This window comes from Venturia canescens, chromosome 1 (assembly GCF_019457755.1).
Source record: "Venturia canescens isolate UGA chromosome 1, ASM1945775v1, whole genome shotgun sequence".
Classification (NCBI taxonomy): domain Eukaryota; kingdom Metazoa; phylum Arthropoda; class Insecta; order Hymenoptera; family Ichneumonidae; genus Venturia; species Venturia canescens.
The window spans coordinates 5973415-5989875 of NC_057421.1; the positions used below are offsets into that span (position 1 = coordinate 5973415).

General features: G+C 38.3%; 3 protein-coding genes across 9 annotated transcripts in view; 1 reads left to right on the plus strand and 2 right to left on the minus strand.

Moving 5' to 3' along the window:
- The window catches only part of Nuak1 (Nuak family kinase 1), a 35420-nt gene extending 27135 nt beyond the window's left edge, over positions 1–8285 (minus strand). For all 4 annotated transcript variants that reach the window (XR_006261587.1, XM_043424061.1, XM_043424047.1 and 1 more), the window contains exon 1: positions 7635–8285. The gene's annotated coding sequence lies outside the window, so the exon portion shown is untranslated. The remainder of the gene's footprint in view (positions 1–7634) is intronic.
- A 359-nt stretch (positions 8286–8644) lies between these two features.
- Positions 8645–15075, minus strand: Opa1 (Opa1 mitochondrial dynamin like GTPase). Of its 4 annotated transcripts, none has more exons than XM_043424151.1 (10): positions 15057–15075; positions 14344–14445; positions 13792–14035; positions 13257–13401; positions 12804–12935; positions 12400–12444; positions 11828–11914; positions 11588–11745; positions 11200–11363; positions 8645–11123 (listed from the first exon to the last, which is right to left on the minus strand). In XM_043424151.1, the coding sequence occupies exons 2-10, from the start codon at positions 14370–14372 to the stop codon at positions 9188–9190; spliced, it is 2940 nt and encodes a 979-aa protein (XP_043280086.1). In that variant the 5' UTR covers positions 14373–14445; positions 15057–15075; the 3' UTR covers positions 8645–9187. The 4 variants fall into 4 exon arrangements, with proteins under 4 accessions (XP_043280086.1, XP_043280068.1, XP_043280077.1 ...); XM_043424133.1 differs by lacking the exon at positions 15057–15075 and adding an exon at positions 14996–15011 and having other exon boundaries at positions 14344–14670; XM_043424142.1 differs by lacking the exon at positions 15057–15075 and adding an exon at positions 14547–14926.
- Positions 15076–15125: 50 nt separating this feature from the next.
- LOC122413779 (transcription initiation factor TFIID subunit 10-like) lies at positions 15126–16452 on the plus strand. The gene is made up of 4 exons (XM_043424373.1): positions 15126–15311; positions 15525–15643; positions 15728–15792; positions 15872–16452. Exons 2-4 carry the CDS (start codon positions 15527–15529, stop codon positions 16071–16073), a joined length of 384 nt encoding a protein of 127 aa, XP_043280308.1. The 5' UTR covers positions 15126–15311; positions 15525–15526; the 3' UTR covers positions 16074–16452.
- Positions 16453–16461: the final 9 nt, after the last annotated feature.

The following is a 16461-nucleotide window of genomic DNA, read 5'->3' on the forward strand; positions in this document are numbered from 1 at the left end:
TTGCTCCGACGCGCGATAGAAAAGCGCGTTTTTTCTTCGTGCTTGAAAATTCGAAGGGTCGATTATTCCTGGAGCTGGAAATCGATCCGGCGGCCAATCCCGAGCGGTTTTTTGCAGTTTGCAAAAACGCTGATTCTTTTAACGAATTAATTAAGCGGCGAGTGGAGAGGAAAGAGACTGCGAACGCGGTCTGTCATCCGTGCCGTTTTAAGGCCTCTCCCCACGTGCTCCGATTCCTGCTGCCCCATCCCCGCGCCGCATTTCGCACACATGTACAGTTTCGTTGATATCGATTTCGTTTCATCGTCTCGCATATCGCCCCGGAGGCGGCGACGAAGCAAAGTCCAGCGCGCTCTTAAGGGGCTTTTTTCTTCCTCCTTTCCGACCTGCGTCGACCGTGACGATTCGACGAGGCGCCAGTTCCTGACACGGCGCTCTTCTCCGCCCGTTAGAACCGATTCCCGGTTCACTGTTTCGTCGGAGTGTAAACGAGCGAGACGGGGGCAAGGGGAGCGAATGTTTGAAAGAATACTGTACTTTTTTAAGTTTTAAAAGCTTCGTCGATTTCTCACTCGCAAACGTCGAGAAATGGGCTGAATTTTTTTGTATTTTTTCGAGAAGAACAATTTTTGCCAAAATAAAACAATTTTGAAAAATTTGTACGTTCTTTTTAGTGCGATTCCAATCCAATGGGCTTCGAGTGCTTCGTGAAAGAAGCGGTCAAATATTCAATCACTAAAGTTCCGGAGAATTCAATTTTTTTTTCGTTTTTAGTAAGATATGAAAATTGGTGAATATTTTTTTCACTCCGTTATATAAAAGTGTGAATAAAAAAACGGAAAAAAAGACAATTGGAAAGAATACCAGGGTGTCTAATTTTGACCAGAACAGAAATTTCATGACTTTTAAGGCTTTTTAAGTCAAGGAACAGGAATTTTTCATGACTCTTCTTATGGTTCTGATACTTTTTATTCATCTTTTAATTATAAAAAAATTCAATAAAAATAACAAAGAAATGATATTTTATTTTGAAATAAAGAATCTTTTTTTCTTACAAACTATTCATTCGATATTCGTTTTTATATCGATGATGAGTATTGACGAACCAGACATTGTCGCCACCCCGCGAATTTTGAAATCATGTTGAAGAAAACCAATAAATCGACAATGACAATGAGCGTTGCAGAGATCTTAAAAAATCAGGTTGTTTGGTCATTTTTCATGACATTTAATGATTTTTTCAGGCCCGAGTGTAATTTCACGACATTTAAGAATTTTCATGACTTTTCAGGTCGTTAGACACCTTGAATACAGAAAGGAGAAATTTCGAATAATTCCTTTTTGGAAAAATGTATGAAAAACTGGAAGAATTGACGATAACGTGGCACGCTTAAGGAGGGTGGCTACATTCGTCAAAATTATTAGAAATTGATCAAATTTGGTGACAATGTTCTTCAACATCAAGTGCGAAGACACCATTTTTTTCAAAATTTTCTTCTGCTTAGTCATCGAGTAATTACGCATTAAAGCAGATTTCTTATGCCCGGAATGTATACCTATATGTATGGAAACGCTATGCTTATACACTTGAACTTTAGTGATCAATTACTCGATAACTGTACAGAAGAAAAATCTTTAAAAATTTGTATTGTCAAATTTGCCACTAAAGAATATGTTGACCAAATTTTATTGAATTCTTATCATTTTGAAATTTTTAATGAATTTAACATGGTTTAGCATGGCAACATTTTATCGTCGCTAGCCACCCTCCTTAAAAAAATCGGAGTGGCTACTCGTCCGGAGTACGGACGAATACGCGACGGTTATTCGTCCGGAAAGCGTATAGCATATTGTATCTGGTTATACCTACGTTACAGATACTTTCTTTTATTCGTTTAATATCCGGATTAATTAACCGTGCGTATTCATCCGGATAAATGACGATACCGGTGTGCAGTACATATCCGGACGAATAATTGTAACGGTATTCGTCCAGATGCGTACAAGCAATTTCATTGGAAGCAGTAAGTTTTGGCGCGATGATACATTGTCGTGGGAACGACTGAGCGCGAGTACGTTTTATCGAAATCTGTCTTGAGCTACGTCCACCCCCATACTACGTTTGATGCTAAACACCCGTAAGCGATTTGAAGGCGGGCGACGGTGGTCGCAGGGGGCCGAGCCCCCCGAGAACGGCTATTAAAATTTTAAATGAATCATCACTTCATCAAATTTTCGTTTATTTCGCTATAATTTTTTAACACAATTATTTCGTCGCACGTTCAAGAGACACAAAGTTTACTCCAAAGAAAATATACGTTTCGAACTCGCCCAACGATTCTGCACAGAAAGACACAATACCATTATGTATTATTGAATATCGGAACGATTTACGTATGATTACTCATTCGGATGTGTACGAAAGCGAGCAAAATCGAGATATTCGGATGAATACCGTACGATTATTCGTCCGGATATATTGTACCATTATGTATTCCATATCCGAACGAATCACTTGTAATTATTCGTCCGGATATGTACATTTTATACCGTTATATTAAAAGAAAGTATAAACAGAAAAAATATGGCCTCATTTTCGATAAATATCCGGACGAGTAGACAGCCTAAAAAAATTGGGAAATTCGTTTTTCTTTTGCTACGTTAAAAGTATCAAGGGATTAAAAAAGTTATTTTAAAAAAGAATTGGGAAATAAGAAAAAACATTGGAAGAATGAAAAAAAAAACGGTTCTGTAATTTTTCAAGTGCCCCGTTTTGCACCGCAAATGATTTCGAGCCTCGAATTGCTCGAAACGACTTTTCATCGGTGGGAATTAATCTGCGGGGGTTGCGCACCGATGCGGGAGCATGCGTGGCAGTCTGCACATTTTTCACGAGAAAGCACGATCCGCTAAACCAATAATCTCGTTAAAGTGCTAAAAAAGCAGCGAGAACGAATTTTGTGCGAAAGAAAAATGATTTATATCGAAAACAGCTCATTGAACTCGTGGGATTATTATTAAAATAAAGACGGTGATATCTCGCGATACATAAAATGTGCACTGTATCGATGGGGCGTATTATAAGCCGGATGATTCAACGACGACGAGCACACGCCGCTTCTCGAGGCAATCGCCCTGTTACACCTCCACTTCCTCTCTCGCTCGCTCTTTTCGGCTATCCATTCAAGATTTTCTATGCATCCCCGAGAGATTACAATACGCGTCGGACACGCCTGCCAAAATGCACGCTTTCACGTACCTGCGTTGTGCGAAGAACTCCGCGAAAAACCAATTCACACCTCGGCCAATTCGATTCTGTCGATCGGTCGCTTCGATCTAAACAAAAGTTGAGTCTCACGTTCGCAGGAGAATTCGAAAGAAAAAACTTTCCACGATTTTTTTCAGATTCACATGCGCTGAATATTAATCGAAAATATTCAAGGCGAGGCGGAAAAAATTTTAATGACTTGAAAAAAAAAAAAAAAAAAACACTGGAGAATTGCAAGAATAAATTCCTTGAATAAAACGCGAACGAAATAATTCCGATTAGGCGTTTTGTGAGGTTAAACACACTCGTCAGAATCAACGACAAGCATTATTGGGAATCGACATTATTTCCAAGAATCCCATGAACGCTGCCTCCCAATTTCAAGGTGACCGGTTCGAAGTCAACATAGCTATAGGCTGCGCGACGTTGAAGCCCGTCAGATCGCTCGGGAGCGTTCCGAAACTTCGTGCGCGTTCATTTCGAAACTGCTTCCAAATCGACATCATTCTTCGAGCCTGAGTTTTCTGAGTTTCTGAAAGCCGAACCGGCCGAAACTCGGTAAAAAATACAGACGCCGGTATCCGCAAAGTTTTGCAAAGTTTCCCGTGATCCTCGTGCAAATGCGGTACACGAAAGCGCGAAAAAAGAAAACTACACGAAACGCTAACGTAAAAGAGGAAAAGAGGGGGGGGGGGGGGGGAGGGCGCCACTTAGGAACTGGAACAGTGAAGTGGAAAGTGGAGGGAAAGTGAGGTTAAAGGATCGGTGGGCTGGTAAAATATGGCGAAAAACTATGAGAAACAAGAAAAAAAATAATGTTTAAGTTAAAAAAAAGTGTGGCGACGTGGCGAAACATGAAGGAGTTGAATGTTTTAATGACCAACAAAAGTTGTCTTTTTCGGTGAAATAAAATGAGGGGGGTTACAAATCTCGTTAAAGAAATGCCGGATGTCGTAAAGGCCTTGCTCGTACTTCAGCGGGAACTGGTCCGTATTTATTGTCGATAAAAGTTAAACTTTGTTGTTGCTTCGTTTTTTTTTTCATTATTATTATGATTTTTTACTTTATTTTCACGGCTCCTTGTTAGCCGCAGTAGCGCGTCCTCTCTCCCTCTCGGAAATGTGTAAGCTGCAAAGGAGGATGCAGCGCACGTGTTGCATCGTTTTATACACATATGCAAAGACACGACGAAAAAGCCCGACCGTAGCACCGCCGTTCTCGATACTTGATCGGTTCTCGTTCGGTATTTTTAGCGAGAGTTAAGGAACGTAAAGAGAGACTGAACGTGATTTCGTTGCGGATATAATACACTATGGTCGTCGAGAAGCTCCAAATTCATTATCGTTGCTTGAAAAATTAAATTACTGCAAAAATGAAGAATAGAAACAAAAATTTTATAACGTACGATGAACTGCGCAATGTCAGAAAACAGCTTTTTCAAATTTTAATTTTAACCGTTAAAAATACGGAACGAAGAGAGCCCAGTAACGAACGGATGAAAACATGAAAAATGGCGGATTAGGAAGGACAATGAATAACGGAAAACAGAGCGCGCGCGACTCGAGACAGCAATTGGGGAGTCGAGTGCAAACGGGTATATTTATCGAGCACTCGCACTGAGCCGTACAAAAAAATTGCATGAAAAATTAATGTGGGTAATGAGAAGAAATAGAGTGAAATATATTTTCGACGAATCGATATTTTATCGCTTCCTTTGTGACAAAATGGTTGGTATTGTGATTATTATCATTCGTGAACGTTTCTCTGCGGAATAACTCGCAATAAAATTCGAGAGAAGTTTTATGAGACTTTTCCGATGAAAAATTGTCGACTCGTACGAAGCGTTATTCGTAATTCATACAATTCAAAGACTCCTCTCTCGTTCTACTTACTATTGTTATTATTATTATTATTATTATTTGTTTTCATTATTGTTATTATTGGCAGTTATCGAGTTTGACCACCCACGGCGTACATGTATTCGAAACGCTGAGCGCGGCTGATCTGACGTAGGACTTTACTACTCACACTCTCTCGCAGCTGTTACGAGTTATTACGTACAACATTAATAGTGCCAACTCTCACGCGATTCTCATGATTTTTAATAGAATGAAAAAGCCTTTACGCACTTCATTTTCCATCGCTCGCAAACGTTTTTTTCTTGTCTATTTCAAAACCCGATAAACTTTCCTCGGCTTTTTCAAGCGACCGGGAAATTTCGAGCCAAGAATTTATATTGCCCGGAAGTACATAAAAAACATTGTCGAGAGCATTCGTGCGAAGAATCCTGCCGAAAGATCAAGGTGAATGTCGCAAATTACGCGCTTGAATACCACTTTACTGTGCTAATATTTTATTCCAACACTGTGAACACTGGCGGCGTATAAACTCGATAATCGACATAAATTTGATCTTTGAATTGAATACACAATAAAAACGAATCCGCTTCATCGCGTTAAAGAGGATTAGTTTATAATCGAGGATCGTTTATTCTCATTGTCGAGGAAATTGAGGTTATAATAGATTTCACACTAAATCCTGCTCCTCCCAGTGTGTTTACCCAAATATTTAACACCGGATACACCGAGATCGATTCCACGAAAGGCGAACGCTTCAAAAAGCAAGCCATCTCGTCTTTTCGAGGGAGCAACAGCTCAGCAAAGATTTTCGTGCTCTTCTCGTAGGCGTTACATCTCCAGAGCTCTCGTTGTATCGCGATCGTCAGCACGTTTGTGCAAGAACTCTCTTTTTTTCTCGCGCTCACCACTCTCAAGAAGGTCCGTTCACTCTCTTCGCGACCATTCCTAGCTATATACTGTGACGGCTGTGTGACTAACGACGATGTGACGTCATACATAACGGGTTTATATGCACGATTTCTTCCACATAAAATTGTAAAAATGCAAGTGAAAATTCAATGAAAGGACTTTATTTTTTACATCCATAAGTATTCGTCTACAATAATCAAGAAAATATTCATTTGTGATAAAAGATCAATAATCTCAGCGACAATTTTAAACACACTTGTTTCCATTTTCTAGCATTAATTATTTTTACTTAGTTACTCTGAAGCAGATTTGAATTCTTTTTTCCTGTTGTCGCTTCAATTTCTTCAGTCGCTTCTGTCTCATTTTAAATTTTATTCTGGAACTTTTTCTCATTCATAATAGTTTTACTTTTTTAATCCCCTTGGGGAATCATGGTCTTGCAACAGACTCGAGTGACTGAAAGTTGATTAAAATATTCTTTATCTTCTCTTCTTTTTCATTTGACAGTACTTTGTATCTAATTTTTTTGTGTAATATTCACTAAACAACCCTCTTCTCATGAAAAAACTTAGAAAATTTGTATAGCCTTTCTCTTGTTCAATCTTTCTCAAGAATGATCATTTTTGTAACATTCCTTTGAGCGATGATCCATGTCAGACGGACTATTTAAAGAATCATTCGTTTGCTACAGCACTGAAATATGACTCGAAACTTCATTCTCATTCCGATTAATCTACAATGATTAATTACAATTTTCTCTAACAACGGCGGATGGAATTCTCCTCAGATTCTTTTTCACTATATTACTATCGCATGAAACTTATCATACGGCAAAGATCGCTTGTCACATTAACTTCAATTCAACCTCGTATCAATAATAATTCATAAGTTTGAAAAAGTTTGCTTTTTCATAGACTCATTGAGCGATAAGACGACAAATAGAGAATCAAAGTATGGAGAGCAAGAATAAGAATGGTACTGTCAATCGAGCTAAATAAAACGTGTCAGTTTGAGTCCTAGAGAATGGTATGACGACAAAAAGCAGTCTTGCTATACGAAAGAGCAACGAATTGGTATGTAGGTTTCAAAGTACAAAAATAGCATTCACTCGGATGTTTAAATACATTAAACCAAGTCCTTTGGGCTAATAGCAGAATAGCATGACAATTTGATTATTCAGCTTGTCATTTGAATGTCTTGAAAATTTCCAAAAACGCTGATCTTCGAGTTATTCGTGAGCGTGGTGAATAAGTTTTAATTTGCGTGGGCGAGAAACACGCACGGAGGCATGGAGATGTGTAATGCATATTACTTTCTTCGAGCTCAGCTCGGATTTGATATTGGGCAATTCGGGCGTTTGACCGCCTACTCGACAGGGAATAGTTTCCCGAAAAAATGATACATTTTTTCCTCCTTATTACTCATTGTACGAGTGATTTTAAGACGGGACTTTTCCAGTTTAAATAATAAGAATTTGACGTACAGTTCGTCGTGAAAGAACAAACAATAAATCGGTAAAGCGGAGAAACCAGAGAGATTTTTCGCTATCTTCGAGAGCCCTTCTATAAATAGAACGACGAAAATTATATATATCTTACCGTGAACTCTGGAGCAAAATTATCCTCTTTTTCGCTCCGCAGTAGAAGATGGTACACCGCTCTTTTACGATAATTATCTCGTATGCGTATAATAATTATTATTTTATTTAACGATGTAACGAACAACACTATATTTACACCGGATATTTTTGAATACTTTTTTTTTATATTGTTCTCCGTTGACACTTAGTTTTTCACTAATCTACTCAAACGTCTGTCAAATTTTAACCGATTTATTGGACATTTCTTACTTGCTTTCGCGGCTTTCGTCTCATTTTTTGAAACATCTTTCGAGCACCGATACGGCACACGGCTCGTACTTTGCCGCCATCTTTATTTACTAATTTTGGAACACAGAACTCCGTTGAGGAACACGAGGAACGGGGCCAACGAAACACCGCACGAAATCGCATGCGCACGCGGAGGTATTCAGCACCGCATAGTGGACGCGGGAAATGATTCGGACGTTTGAATAATAATAGCGGCAAAGCGACTCTGATCAACAAAGTGTAACAATCCTCGAATTTCAATAATTTATTAAAGCCAGAAATCTAATAGAAAAAATATTGAATTTTGAGTTTCACAGTTTTTGTAACATCGCGGCTCGTGAAAATGAAAAATTCGAGTTTTTTTGCACTCATTCAGTCAGCCAATCCGCTCAGGCTCCGTCTCACCGATTTCATCCAATAAATAAATAAATATTTTCAGTGTTTTTAATGAGCGTTATAATCCAGAATAAAGTCAAAAAATTGAACAATGAAAAATTACAAATTTGCAACTCATATATTTCAGTTTGTTGCCAGGCTTTTTTTACATAATCATAATTATTCGAAAAGTAAAGCTCTCAGCAGCATCTACGCTAATCCGATTATTCATTCACATTCAAAAAATTCCTCGAACAATTTCACTCTCGGTGTTTCGACGATTTGTTCCGGCGCAAATAATATTTAAATGCTCATTTCATCGGCTTTGATTTACTAACGATAGAAAAAATGAATTATTTAAAAAAATTGAGATAAATTCATCTATTGTTTATTTTTCTTAGAGCGTACATGCGAGATGCAAAGACTCACAATTCGATCATCACATTTTTCTACTCGAGGCATGACTCCTTCTTTTTCGATACTTATCGTCGATGAAAAATCGTACTCTGTTCATCCAATCATCTCAAAAGTGACGGGGAATTCGTAGATACTTTACTACACTTTTTTCTCGTCGTATGAGGGGGATGAAAAATCTTGGTTTGCACGATCAACGAGCTCGAAATATCGTGGAGCAAGATACTGACTCGTACTGTTATTCGTTCTTGAAAAGAGCGTGTGGCTCTTGACGATTTAGTTGCTTAAGAAAATTGTTCAATCGACTAAACTCGGATGTCTCGCAGGACTGATGAGTCACGATTTCCTGTTCATCCTGATTTCGTAATAATCGTAAGTGCGTAAGAAACCACCAGGGCTCTTTTTCGGTCGCAGCATTTATACACGTTTATGGCATACGACAGAATTTAAATATTTCCTTACAAATCGTCTCCCTTTTCGGTTATTCCATCAAACTCACTTTTCCTTGTTGAGCGCTTGTATGAACTCTTCAAGTTTTTCCTGTATTTGTCGAACTCTTTTCAACTCTTCGGCCAACGTGACGCGTCGACCGGTTAGTAATTTCTCCTTAATTTCACTGTCCTGACTGTAGTCCTCCAACACTTCTTTGATTTCTTTGTCGAGCCTGCGTGCTTCGCGATTCATAATTTGTTGACGGAGCGCCTTTGACGTGACTTTGAGCATTTGTTGTATACGCCAAAACAAAACGAGATCGTTGCACTCGGTCTCGTTCTCGTGACCGTTGTGATACATGAAAAATGCTTTTCTACAGTCGTAAGCCCTGGACAGACTCTGCTGGAGGAAAAATCTTCGGTAAACCGGATGCCACGTTTCTCGTATGAATTCGTTGTCGATCTCGAGACCGTTGCGTTGCAGATTTTTTCTTACGGTCGTCAATTCATCCTGGGTCAATGTTGGCGTGTGCTTTTTGTCGGAATAGAGAATTTTATCGAGCTCATTCTTAACGGAGGTTCTTTGCTGTTGTTCCGTCGTTTGACTGTGCCAATACAACCATCGCTCTTTTCTCGAGGGCCCCAACATTTCTTTGAGTATTTGCTCGGTGCTCTGGAGTTTATCCTTCACCGAAGTCTCGAGAAATCTGACAGCTTCGTCCCAATCACGTTTGTCATTGACGTTCCGATCTTCGAGAGTGTTGAGTTGTATAACTCGGAGCATTTGCGAAGCTTTTTCTTCCCAAGAATGCCGTTTCATCGCTTCAGTGACGACGGAATTTTTCAAATTGTCGAATATGTCGTCGTGATCAGGACTCTGCTTCGCCCGATTCATCAAATTTTCGAACTCGTGTTTCAAACACTCCCAGCCACTCTCGACGCTCTTAGCCGGCAGTTGCTGTTCCGCCCATTGTTTCAATTTGATGTCAACGGTGGTATTGAACGTGCTCGGATTGCCAGTTTGTGCAGCCGGCAAATAAATATTCTCGAAAACGTGCATGCTCACTTTTTCCCATATTCTCGACATCAAAACTTCCTCCCAATGACGGGGTGACAGTTGCGACAAGTTAACTATTTCGTCGAGTATCTCAACCCGCGATTTTTCAAAAAGTTCATCCCTGTCGAGTTCCCGCAAACGCGGAAAATTGTTTTTCCACTCGGTCTCCAAATTGAATCTCGTTGCTTTGAACGCGTCCGCCTGTTGTTCCACGGTTTCTCGTACCATTTTCCAGAAGCACTCGGCTACCGCGAGACTCAAATTTCGAGTGGTCACCTGCCCCGACATTACCAGACCGTCCTTAAACAATTTTGAGTTTCTGAAGAATTTCTCCTCGTAATCCTTGATCGTGTCGATACTGTCGTCCGCTCTGCCGCGTCCAGTCACCACGGCGAAGTATCCCAACGCCTTCATCGGGAATAGCTTTCCTGACAGAATTTTTCGTACGCGATCAGGGTTCGTGAGATTCTCTTCGGCCATGTCGACTTTCGTGAGAACAAAAATAGTACGCTTTCCAGTCGGATCCATCTGCGCTACCAAATCCGTGACGTTACTTCGCTCCGCGTCCACCGATCCATCTTGTATACAGAGAATTATCGCGTTTGGATTGCTCATGTATTGTTGAGTCATTTGTTTTATCGCGTCCCGAGTATCTTCCGCCATATCGACCGTGACCGTGCTTATTATTCCAGGCAGATCGACCAGAACCATGCGTTGTAATCCTGGCCCCTTAACCGTCATTGAAATCACATCCTGACTCACGGTTTTCCCGTTTTTTACGCTGTTTTTCATTCGGAACTCAACCTCTCGTCGAAGCTCGGCTAACTCCGACTCTTTTGTCAAATCGAATTCCCTTGAGCTGTCTTTGAATTGAGCGATGTGATAAGGGCCCTCGCTCAGCGTCACTTTTACCGGAGCTCTTGTCATCATTTCACCGCCGCCCCTGCAACAAACGCATCAACGTAAAAAAGTTATGAAATTATTGGATTCCACTCAATTGCAGCAATTAGCCTTCGTACCTGGGAAATATCCTAGCTTGAGCTATCATTTCCAGTACGGACGTTTTCCCGGAACTCTGATCTCCCACGACAACGACACGGGGCAAGTGATCCGCCGTTGAATACGCGCTATCGTAGTCGCTTAATTCGTCCAACACATCGCTGTACATGTCGATCAAAGATTTCTAAAAAAATAAAGTCAAAGTTACTTTAATAATACATGGCTCCTTCAATTTTTCATTCAACACAAGAATATTTTGTGAAATATTTTTCTGGACTAAAAGTAAATTAATCTCGGAAAGTTCATCGATTTCTTTCAGAATTTATGTTCGAAATGTCCTCTGATGAATAATCACAAGACGTGGACCATTTTTCAAGTAAACTTCGTACTGAAAAACAATGAATTTACCTTGATTTTACGATTGTTTATTTTCTGATTTCCTCTTAGTAACATTTGTTTCCTCAATTCTTTATTTTCGCGTTCCAAACGTTCGAGCTCACGTTGATACTTTAATTGTATTTGCATAACCTCGTCTTGCATCGAATCCAATCGTTGCTGTGCTGCTTCTATAACAAAAAATAAATATTCGTAGTTAACATACGATGGAAAAAGGGATTTAAAATTGTTGGAAGTAAATCTTCAACGTACGTGATTTTTTGCGTTCGGTATCGGCGTTCTCGTTGAATAAGGGCCGAGCAAAGGCGACGGAATTTTTGGACAATTCACTCTTCGCACCTGTGAAATAAAGAAAAGTTTCCCGTTAAAGAAAATACGCTGGTAAACAGTTTCAAAGATTGGACAAAAAAGCCTATGGAATGAATAATGAAACATTTCCATGAATGACTTCTCGATAGTAAAAAGAACTACAAATGGCTAAATAAATTTGTGCAACAAGAAATATTCGCGATGGATCCACCGTTGTGAAAACATTTCAATGATATTTAATCAAAATTGAAAAATCATATGAAAGCAATGATGGAAAAAAGACAAGCGAAAAAACGGTCTGTCCCATTCAGTATTCAAGACTTTCATAAAATTGCAGTGTCACTAAGAAGGGTTGTAGAATCGCCACAGTCGTTCTAAGAAATAAACAAATGAATTCACGTCTTCTTAATCGTAATATCGACGTGCAAAGTGAAAAAGTGTGTTTAATGCTGAATGGACAGACTTGTAGCTTTAATGAAAAATGGTTTCGTTTGATTTTTTCGTTAATTACACACCTGAATAAACTTGGTTTGCTATGGTTGTGAGCGCTTCGAATATACCTGAACAGAACAGACCAAATCAAATCATTATGGGAAAATAATGTGCGTTTGCAACAATAACGAAAAAAAATTCACTGTCAATGGAAACAATCGATGACGATGAAAGTAATTATACAGAGATGCATAAGAGAGGATGCTCATTCGTGCAAATGTTCGTGAGTTAATTGCGCAGATTTGCATATTTTGAGAGCGTTTAATTCTTCAGATAGTCTTCCGTACAAGGGAATGATGGGATCGTGGTGTACTGGACTGCGTGTGATTCTTTGTTCTCTAGAAATATTAGAAAATTGGAAGCTTCAAAGGGTTTGGGAAAAGCTCTTCGGGTTCATCGGTATGGTTTTCGTCACATGATGACTCACTCTCGGACGAATTGTTATTTTCATCTTCGATTCTTCGACTCTCCGCTGCCTTGATTGCATCGTCCAAACGTTGCTGAAACCATGCTCTGTACTGCTGATACTTCGCCTCACCCAGTTCCTTGATACGCGGATCTAATCAGTCGTTTCATTCGCAATTCCAAACAAAAAAAATTTTTAAAATATATTCTTTTTAAAAATCAATGGAATGACGATCATACATTTTCAAATTGTATCAACTTTGGTTTGAAAGGGAGGATTTTGGTGGTAGTATAGAAGCTAATTCATAAAAAAGATAAAGTTTGGAGGCGAATTCGATAAGTTGATTTTAGTATCATAATTCTGGATTCCGTTCAATCGCTGGTTTTTCCAAAGCAGAAGACAAATTTCTGCATTTTTTCCTGTACTGTTTTTCAATTATAATTGTTTAGGATTTTCTGATTTAATTCTCTTTACCTATCTCCACTTTACCAACTTTGTCTGCGAGAGAATCCTTGAAGACGGACATCGAACTCCTAAATGTTTGCCATTGTTCCTCTGTAGGCATGTAGTCTCCCATCCAACCCAAATCCGGGAGACCATCTTTCCATTCTTCATATTTCTGATGAATAATGAAGCGAGTTGATATTTTATCAAAGCCTTTGTCATTTGATGTCATTTTATAATTCCACGAATGTTAATGTTTTATCATACAACCAAAATATTATCACTCGAAAATAAGGAAACCAAAACAACACTGACAGGTACTGAATATTTTGGATGTTGGACGTTTTGCGAATGTTGAAAAACTGTTCCTCACAAATTTGATTTTTTTCTCTATTTTTCTTTAAAAACTAAGATACAACGTAAAGAGCAGAGTTGCAGTTTTTTCTTATTATTCATCCAAGCAGAATGAAAATGACTGTTGTGTGAAAATAAGCAACGACATTAATTCTTGATATTCGTACGGTGGCAAAATTTTCCAAGGAAATTTAGAAATAGAATGCCATACTTTTTGTGCTGTTACACCACCTCCGACGGCTCCTCCAAGTACAATGTACCGTAGTTTCAATGCTCCCCTTAAAACTCGAGCGACTAGCATACCATAGCTTCGATAAGGATTGATCAGGAGTCTCGACTGAGGTGAGGCCAATATAGGCCTGCAATATCTGCCGAGTCTACCTGACATCAAATTTCGAGTATTGATAATTGTGACGGGATAGCGGGATGTCTTGGATAACAGCAGAATGCTGTGTCTGTAAAAAAATTCATAAGACTCCATGAGAAATGGAAGAACTTCTGTAGAAATAAAAATTTGATAAAAAATTAAAATTTCCTTTTATTCTTTTTCCCATATCGGTTACTGGCACTTTTGAATTTCACGACTTTTCTAACCTCTACAACGAGGGGTGCCGACAGTTTTTTTTTAATTTCTCAACGAACGATGAATAAAACTAAGTTTCGAATTAATGAATCCCTCCGGTACAAAAAATTAAAATAACAATAATGTCGTTTTTTATCGAATATACATTTGAATAGACACGACACGACAATCGTTACTCACCCAAATTTCCCACATAAAATTTGCTCCATTTTTTAGTAATGTGCCTAGGCTATGAAATATTGTCATTAAAATCCGCACCAGCCACACAATAATCCATAAGATCTATCAAATTGAATAAACGTCGTAAAATATACTTCAAAAACCTCTCGATTCGCCGAAAAATTTCGGATATTCAATCCATCGTTCATTCGCGTAATAGTTACTTTTTTCGATCGTCGTGTATATATTTATTTTTTATTTATAAGGGCCACTTTCTTCATCGTTGCGTCGACATTATCGGCACAGCCGGTAAACCGACTGAGTAAAAACTTAAAAAACTTATCACATCTACCACATGGCGTTTTCGAAAATCGAAATTGAAATATTGAAATTCTCAAAGGTATGTATATGTAGTTCAAAATATGAAGAGAATTTTCCTCCTGACCTCCGCGAACTTGGCCGACAAATTTATCAAAGCTAATTGATCAATTGAAGTTTGTCCAGAAAATCAATCCATTTTGGAAAAATGAACAATCATAAATCTGCATTGTGTTTCCAAGTTTTTATAGGGGTTTTGTTTAGGGAGTTAGTTTAGGGGGTCAAAATAGCACTCAAAAAATAACAACATTATATTAACTGCTAATAAGTTTCAAAAATATTCATTTTTAAAAACCTTAACGTCAAGACTAAAATTTGTTTGTCAAATAAAGTATTAAAAAAATTCTATCTGAAACCAGGTATCCTCCTGCTTTTGACTTGTATAGCACTATCCCCCCCCCCCCCTCCCCCCGCCGCTCTCCATGTTGATAGCGTTGATACTCGATCAGTTGTATCAGTTGACTGGTGTTTTATGTCTTGTGTGGTATATGGCGTGAGTTGTGCCAGTTGCGCCGTATCGAAAAACGTATTATTGAGTGAGGATATTTCTTGAATCAGCGTAACAATATTACCTGATCGTACTTGAACGATTGAAAAAAGAAAACTACGGAGTAAGAGCCTTGAATAATGCTTGATAACCTAACAAAGCCCTGATAATGTTGACTCTGTATTGTTGACGTCTCATTGTTTTGTTTTGTTTTGTTTTTTCTTTTTTACCAGAACGTTTTCTTTATGAATACAAACAATTAACTTTGAGAATACATTTTATTTAATGTATTGTAAATAACCTACACCACAGATAAAAATATGATTGTTATTTTCAGAAATGGCAGATAATTTCGGACGTGAAACTCCCCCTGGATTTTCTCCAAATGAAGAAGTAAAGAGTGCTGGTCAACCACTGGCAGATTTTCTTCTCCAACTAGAAGATTACAACCCAACTGTAAGTCCTTATAATGTCATTGTTTTTAGAAATCAAGGAAAAATAAATTTTTCCTGTATCAAAGTTCTTATGTTCTTTACTCAGGTGCCCGATGCTATCAGTGAACATTACTTACACACAGCAGGATTCAATACAACGGATCCAAGAGTGTAAGGATCTATGAGTACAAATTATAAAAAGCCTGTTTATATCATAACAATATTATTAAGTACTGAATATTTTCTACAGTGTTCGCTTGGTTTCCTTGGCTGCACAAAAGTTTATTTCGGAGATAGCAAACGATGCTTTACAGCACTGTAAAACACGAGGGACAAATCAAAATACAAAAGGAAAGGGAAAGGATCGTCGTTACACTCTTACTATGGAAGATCTTACACCCGCTGTTGCAGAATATGGCATTGTTGTTAAAAAACCTCATTATTTCGTCTAAAGAAATTTTTTCATTAGAAAATGAGCTTTTTTTCCACAGTAACCAAAAATCACCTCGAAAACAATCAAACATTTTCCAAAACATGACTAAAAGTTGATGTTTTTTTTTTCCAATAGACGAGAAAAAACTACAAATGACGTACATTAAAGTAACTATTTTTTTTGCTATTGGAGTGGCACAGTGGAGATGATCGAAAAAAGTAACTAAGCTATGAGAAATCTCACGTTTATTCTTCCCAAAATTATACTTGTAACATTTATGTAGAAAATATACAAAGAATCGAATAATTCATGATAACAATACTTGGAACAATTGTCCTGAACAATGAAATGTTGAGAATATTATACAGACGTAAAATAAAAAGTTAGGTTAAACACAATCACCCCAT